The sequence below is a fragment of the Pseudorca crassidens genome, chromosome X (assembly GCF_039906515.1).
Source record: "Pseudorca crassidens isolate mPseCra1 chromosome X, mPseCra1.hap1, whole genome shotgun sequence".
NCBI classification, from domain to species: domain Eukaryota; kingdom Metazoa; phylum Chordata; class Mammalia; order Artiodactyla; family Delphinidae; genus Pseudorca; species Pseudorca crassidens.
The window spans coordinates 1,384,299-1,392,375 of NC_090317.1; the positions used below are offsets into that span (position 1 = coordinate 1,384,299).

The following is an 8,077-nucleotide window of genomic DNA, read 5'->3' on the forward strand; positions in this document are numbered from 1 at the left end:
CCACAACTAAGACCCGACGCAGCCAAAAATAAGATAAATAAATATATTTTTTTAATGGGAAAAGAATAGTCTCTCCAACAAATGGTGCTTGAACAAGTAGATATCCACATGCAAAAGAAGGCAGCTGGACCCCTACCTCACAGCATATATAAAAATTAACATAAAATGAATCACAGACCTAAATGTATGAGCTAAAACTACAAAACTCTTAGAAGAATGCTTAGGAGTAAATCTTCATGAACTTGAATTTGGCAAAGTATTCTTAGACATGACACCAGAAGCACAAGCAACAAAAGCAAAAACAGACAATCTTTTACTTCATCAAAATTTAAAACGTTACACTTCAAAGGACACCCTTAAGAAAGTTCAAAAAGGACACACAGAATGGGAGGAAATATTTACAAGTCACATAACTGATAAGAGACTTGCACCTACAATATGTAAAGAACTCTTACAACTCAATAATAAAAGGACAAATAATCCAGTTTTTAAATGGACAAAGGGGGAATTCCCTGGTGATCCAGTGGTTAGAACTCCGAGCTCTCACTGCCAGGGGCCCAGGTTCAATCAATCCCTGGTCGGGGAACTAAGATCCCAAAAGCTGCTCGGCGGCCAAACAAAAAAAAAAAAGGCAAAGGATCTGAGCCTACCTTTCTCCAAGGAAAATATGCAAATGGCCAATAAGAATGTGAAAATATGCACATTGTCATTAGTCATCAGGGAAATGCAAATCAAAACCACAATGAGATATCACTTCATACCCACTAGGATGTCTAGAATCAAAAAGTCAGAAAATAACAAGTGTTGGAAAAGATATGGAGAAATCAGAACCCTCATATACTGCTGGTAGGAATGTAAAATGGTGCAGCCACTGTGGGAAACAGTCTGGAATTTCTTCAAAGGATGTAACATATAGTTACCATAGGTCACAGGAATTCTACTCCTAGGTTTAAACCCAAAAGAGTTTGAACACAAACAAAAACTTGTTCAAACAAAACTTGTACAAACAAAAACTTGTACATGAATGTTCATAGCAGCATTATTCATAATAGCCAAAAGACGGAAACAACCCAAATGTCCATCAACAGATAAATGGATAAACAAAATGTGTTATGTCACCCAATGGAATAGTATTCAGTTATATAAAGGAATGAAGTCCTGATACATGTTACAATGTGGATGAACTCTAAAACATCATGGTAAGTGAAAGAAGCCAGTTACAAAAGTCTACATATTCTATGATTCCATTTATTTTTAATGACATCAGATTGGCAAGATTTAAGAAAGAATATCATATATGATGCTTGAAGTAATGCCAAAAAATGGTCTTTTCACACCTTGCTGACTAGAATTTAAATTGCTCAGTATGTTTGCAAAGTATAATGCCCATATATATAACATTTAAAATATTCATACTCTTTGACTTCCTGGTCTTTCTTATTAAGACTCTATTTCATAGAAATAATGTACGTGTGACTATACTTAAGAGAATATTGCAGCATTGTTATGGCAAAAGGAAAATAGTTGGAAATGGAGAGATGCCAATGATTCTTTATTAATTGCAAAAAGCAAGTGTCAGAGTAATGGTCCAGTTCGATCAAATTTTTGTAAAATCAAACAGCAATAAATATGTATATGTATGTATATTTTCATAGAAATACACGTGGAAGAATATATAACAAACTTAATATCTTGGGGAAGTAGGGGGCAGATAATTATAGACTCCCTTTTTGTGTATTTTTGTATTGTTTCGTTAGTTTTAATGAAGAGGTGTTACTTTTGCAATTTGAGAGATAGAGAAAATTTTTAATTAAGAAGAGGAATTAGAAAGGAAGGGAACGAACTGTTTTCCCGGCCATTTCTGTGTGCGCTCCTCTTACAGACAGTGCGGTCCTGGGCGTCGCCGCTACGTGGAGGATTACAGTAACCCTGTAGTCAGTGATGAGTCAGAGTGCGTGGTGCTGATGCTGCTGCCATTTCATCACCTCTGCGAGCGCAGCATCCATCCCTCCTCTCTCCCTGCGCCTGGGCCTACCTCGCCTCAGGCTGCCAGGCCAACGATGCGCTCGTGGCCGATCTAGATCAGGACCGAGTCGCGCTCTCTGAGGTCTCGGCCGGGCGCCCCCATCTCGCCGCCCACGGCCTGGGCCAAGGAGACCTGCCGAGCCCCGGCCATGGAGGCCATCTGGCTGTACCAGTTCCGGCTCATTGTCATCGGGGATTCCACGGTGGGCAAGTCCTGTCTGATCCGCCGCTTCACCGAGGGCCGCTTTGCCCAGGTTTCGGACCCCACGGTGGGGGTGGATTTTTTCTCCCGTCTGGTGGAGATCGAGCCAGGAAAACGCATCAAGCTCCAGATCTGGGATACCGCGGGTCAAGAGAGGTTCAGGTGGGAGCGCAGCCCGGGCCCGCGAGCAGTGGGAGGGTCTTTGGGGCTTGCACCGTCCCTGGGGAAAGAGGACTTCCTGGTCCTGGTCGCCGCCCTTAGGGAAGGTAGCGAGGGTCTGAGAGTTTCTGCTCAAGCCCACCTTCAGGTAGCTGGGAGTTCAGTGCAGGGAAAGATGCACCCTGGCTGGGAAGGCCAGCCAATGATACATACTGCTCGCACCACAACTGCACCAACCTGCCCCTTGGTGGCTAATAAACTAGAGGGAGTTGATCACTGTAATTCATCAATTTCAGTCCCTATACTACATTTCGAAAATGTTCCCAGGTCATCCTAATGTAACTGACAGATATAGATAGATGATGTAGAGATAGAGAGAAAGATAGCTAGATATAGATATAAACATAGATACTATATAGAAATATATATATATATATATATATATATATATATATATATGAAATAGACACTGATGATTGATGCCTTCTTGCAACCAGCAGACATTGAATGATCAGCCACTATATGCCAGACACTGCACTGTTTCTGGGAAAACAGCCTGAGGAAACTCCTGCAAGGGGATGCCATGTAAACAAAACAGACATAGGCATTTCCCTCTTAGAATGTCTGTGCTAGCATACTGGGGGCAAAATAGACCAGCAATTACACAAAAAAGTGCCTTGTTCATATTTGTATGCCACTGCCTACCAGAACGCTTAGCACATATTGAGTACTCAATGAACAGGTTTAATTTTCTCTTACAACCCTTTGGTGGCCCTTGTAGTATGTATCGTTTGTAATTATATGTATGAACACAGATGAGGGAAGGCTAAGTGGAGAAGATGAGGCCTGATGAGTGTGATACCCAAGCAAAACAGGAAAAGCCCAGGGCAAGGAAGCAGCGTGTATGAAGACAGAAGTGAGAGAGAGCAGTGTACACAGAAAACTTTGAGCTACAGTCATGCCGAGCAGCAGGAACTAGATCAAGAGGGCTCAATAGCTCATGTTTAGGATCGTTTCTTCATTTAGCTATCGAACACTAATCAGGCATAGAAGATGCTGCTTAGGTGGTTGAAGAGGGGTGGGGAGAAGAGAAAATTTCAAATATCCTTGTTCAGGTTCACTTTGAACTTGTGATTGCATTTCTCATATTATAATAGAAGAAAGGTATCTTTTATGCTTATTGGAATTTCGTTCTGTATGAACATCCTTTTCCTATCCACTGATTATTATTTATTGGGTGATAGTGATTTCTAACAGCTCTTTATATATTAAGAACATTTATCCTTTTCTGTCATGGATATTGTAAACTATTTTCCCAGTTTTTCGTTTGTCTTTTAACGTTCTTTAAGAACATTTTTTGATGTATGTGAGGTTTTAATTTTTATGTAGCCTTGTGTTGTGTTTATAAAGAAAGGGCTTTGCTACTTTCTAAATAGTCACAAAACATTAATGTAATAACGTATTTTAGAGTTTTGACTACAGCTTGCCTATTGATTTCTTGAACCAAGCCGTTCACGAATCACGATCTTTGTTCACGTTGAATTTTCTGGTACACCTACCATTCTCCATGAATCTTCAAACATAAGGGAATTAGAAATGCTTTCAGTCCTTATGGCTGATTTGCCTGCTTCTGGAGGCAAACTCAATTTGTAAGCTTTGTCCTTACCATCCTCTAGCTTGGGCTTTAATTCCCTGGAAATTGTTTATTCTGTTACCACTGGGCCATTTGTCCTAAGCCTTAAGCTATTGAGTCCCTCATTGTTTATCTTCATCCAAGGAGACAGAAAAACTAAAAATAAACATAGATCAAAAAGCACAGTAGTAAAAAAAACAAAAGCACAGTAGTCTAAAGCAAGTGATTGTACCAGCAAGTGGTTCTACAATGTCTAATATGCTCTGAGAGAAGTACCATAATGCGTATTGAAAATGAAGCTCCTCAAATCAAGAAGCGAAAATGCATGCGGTTTCTTCTGCTTAAGAAGTAAAGAAAATGGATAATAGGTTTTAGAAGCATTCTAAAGCATTCTACAATGCTTTAAATAAATCATATTATTTTAAGGGGAAGCTTTGGCTATTTGGGCAGTTTTTCCCAGCTTGTGGCTCCCGAGTGAGTCTCTTCAAAATGTGTCAGGAAGTGGGGCCAGCAGACACTTGGCTCAAGGCCTTTGCAGACCATCCCTCTTTTTCCTATTCCCACATGGCCTGGAAAATAAAAAACAAAATTATGCTCCTCCTCACAGAAGAGATTGAGGACCCCTGTTAGATTAAAATAAAAATATAATAATAGACAAACGTGGTAATGATAAATGGGAAAAAATGGAGTATATTGTAATATACCTATATACTTATAAGCATTTTCTGTCAGCTATCGTAAATTCACTCTTACTTTTTAGAAAATCCTTTTCCAACTACTATAATTTGTAATGAGTTCTCCAGGTCACAGAATACTTTAACATCCATTATTTCATTTGCCTCATGATAACCTGTTACTTAAGCATCCCACTGAACAGAAGAGGAAGTCTCATTCAGCTATTCAGATGTGGGCGTGGAGAGTTAACTGTGGCTCTTGCCTAAATCGAGGGAAAATGCCTGTATGTCCATGAGCGTTCGTTTCTAGAAGATTCCATCTCAAAGTTTTGTTCAATTGAGAATTCATATATCATTATTATTATGGAATGACATTTGTATTGCTTTGTCTAAAAAAGAAAACAATTTTCACCAAAGGACTGTGTCACTAACCAGAGACAACAGAATACACTGAGTTCGTTGAAGTGCGGGAGTTTGGGCGTGGCCTTCATTCTTTGCTTCTTTCTTGTGTTGCAGATCCATCACTCGTGCCTACTACAGGAACTCAGTAGGTGGTCTGCTCTTATTTGACATTACCAACCGCAGGTCCTTCCAGAATGTCCATGAGTGGTTAGAAGAGACCAAAGTACACGTTCAGCCCTACCAAATTGTATTTGTTCTCGTGGGTCACAAGTGTGACCTGGATACACAGAGGCAAGTGACTCGCCACGAGGCAGAGAAACTGGCTGCTGCATACGGCATGAAGTACATTGAAACGTCAGCCCGAGATGCCATTAATGTGGAGAAAGCCTTCACAGACCTGACAAGAGACATATACGAGCTGGTTAAAAGGGGGGATATTACCATCCAGGAGGGCTGGGAAGGGGTGAAGAGTGGATTTGTACCAAACGTGGTTCACTCTTCAGAAGAGGTTGTCAAATCAGAGAGAAGATGTTTGTGCTAGTCAGCCCTTTTATCTCCAAAACATGCTCTCCCACCTGAACTTAAAAGTGATCAAAATGAATAGAATCATCGTGTGACTGAAGAGAACTTAACCTCCATATTGGATCCCAAGTGAGCCTCCTCCCCAAGGGGCCCTTGGACAGGTGATGGGCGGGCGGGCGGGTGGGTGGGTGGGGGAGCCTGGGTGCTGGGACTGGCACTTTTTTGTGGTCCATGCTGGGCAGTGGCCGCTCTGTGTGCCCTTTGTGGACCGCATGTCAAGGAGCTGAGGTCTGGGGAGCTAGGCCCCAGAAAAGTACACCCACAGTCAGGACAACTATTTCTTGGTATTTCAGCTCATTCATAGGTCACGATCATAAAGAAATACGTAAAGGGGAGAAAAGTATCACATTGGGAACAATTAGCCAACCTAAAAAAGAGTATGAGATCCGCTTAATCAGTGAGAATATCCTGCACTAAACATATGTGCTGGGTTTGGTTAAAAGGTACCAATTAGCTTCTAAACAGCTCATCTGTAAAATGAGGGGTGTGGACCAGCCTTTTACTAAGACCCTTTCAAGGCCTGGAGTTCTAGTGAAAATGGTGTGAATGTGAAAAAGGGAGGCTATTTACACACTGTTACTGTCACACTTGAAAACATGTACAGCCTTGTGAAAGAATAACCAGCTGTGTGTAAGAAATTGTCCCACGCAAATTATCGTGTAAGCAGAAGAGAGAAATACTGTAACTCCAGTGCCCTCTTTCCCCTCTGACCACGCCTGGGGTTCACTGCATCGGCGACTGCAATCTGAAGGTAAACACCTGCTCAACAGGAGGTGCTGTAAGCCTTACAGACACGTTACAGTTCGTTGACTTACTTATTTGATCATCGTAACAAGCCGTTAGGGTTTCTTCCCCAGTTTACGAAAAAATTAACTGAGGGGCAGGAGAGTCACTTGACCCCTGGTTCTTGTTTCACTGCATCATCCTGCTGTCAGATGAATAAACTGTTATTGTTTGCTTTGGAAGAGACATGACTGTAAATAAATATTCTCTACATGTTAGGATATGTTTCCTTATTGATTACAACTCAGCTATAATCCTGAGGGAACCCGGGCATGAGTCGAAGGTAAAGCCCATTCAGGTATTATTGACAAGAGGATTTTACACAAGTGAATAACTGCACAGTGAAAACACGTTAGAACTGTTCGGGCTGTAAATGTTCTTATCACTAAAACACAGTGGATGTATTATTGAAAGGAACCAAATACAGCAATGGGGAGTGGGATGGGGATAAAATACTCACCTCACAATGACCTTGGCCACTTGTTTGCCTTATGCCTACCCTGGGTTCCTGTCTACCCTAGAAAGTCAGCTCTCAGTTCTCAGGTGAACAGACAGCTAACTGCATCAGAAACTTGGAATGGTTGACTTGAGGTTCCATTATCTTCTTGCAGAGACGTGATGCTTTAAATGATGTTTTTGAATTGTAGCCAGTTCAGCTAGGCAAAAGCCATACTTCTCACAGTAAGAAAATAATTCTGATTAGACTCGCCTTTCTCATATCCATTGTGATAGGAAAGCCTGAGGATGGTAAATTGCTTTGAAATATGGTACTGAACTTCAGGATGGATGTAACCAAATCTGAAATTTGGGGGATTTACTTCAGCCGGAATAAAGAAGTCAAATCATGAAAATCATGGAAACAAACCACCTTGGACCTACGTGCAGCATCAACCCCAAGTGACCCAATCATCATCTCTTCCTTCGTTTAGCATGACCTGGCTTGGGTGGAGTAATTAAGTTGCCAGCTTTGTGGTTGTAGAAGACAAACAAAAGATAGTAAATTGGGTTAACACAAAGTTTCATCAACTACTATACTTAATTATGTTTAGAAGATTCTGAAAGCAAGATTATCCAGTGGATAGATGAGAGTTGACTGTATTCTGTCAGTTCAAAAAAAAAGGTACAAACAAAACTCTACCGTTTTCTTGACTTAAATACATCATATGTATACTTTTCCCATTCCTTTCATTTTTTAGGCAGGTTTAAAAACTCTCAGCATAGATCCAGCAGAAGTGGCTGAGCTTAATTGCTTAAACAAGTTCTCGAACTTTAAAAATCATTTTAGTAGAATTCAGTGCTGTTGTCACTGCAATAACTGGGTTTTAGAAAATGTGTGAAAAAATCAGGTGTTAACACAATATTAAGGATAAAGCTTTAGAAGCTATTTTATTACATAGGTGAAGACAAGATAAACTAACTTGTAACAAAGACCACAACTGCATGTTGGATTAGATTGTCTCATATTCCAGAATAAAATGTACTGTATACTTTTCTTCACTTTGTTGTGCACTGTAATGAAATGTGAAAAAGATGTTTTCTTTAGCTGTATGTGAATGAAAATATGCTTGTATTTAGTAAAATGGTTGATTATGTGACTGTGAGATTCTAAGTGTGTGT

The 8,077-nt window shown here is 40.5% G+C and overlaps 1 protein-coding gene across 1 annotated transcript; it reads left to right on the forward strand.

The window, feature by feature from the left end:
- The first annotated feature begins 1,951 nt into the window (after positions 1-1,951).
- On the forward strand, positions 1,952-5,785 carry RAB39B (RAB39B, member RAS oncogene family). The gene is made up of 2 exons (XM_067722475.1): positions 1,952-2,389; positions 5,210-5,785. The coding sequence occupies exons 1-2, from the start codon at positions 2,175-2,177 to the stop codon at positions 5,634-5,636; spliced, it is 642 nt and encodes a 213-aa protein (XP_067578576.1). The 5' UTR covers positions 1,952-2,174; the 3' UTR covers positions 5,637-5,785.
- The last annotated feature ends 2,292 nt before the right edge of the window (positions 5,786-8,077 follow it).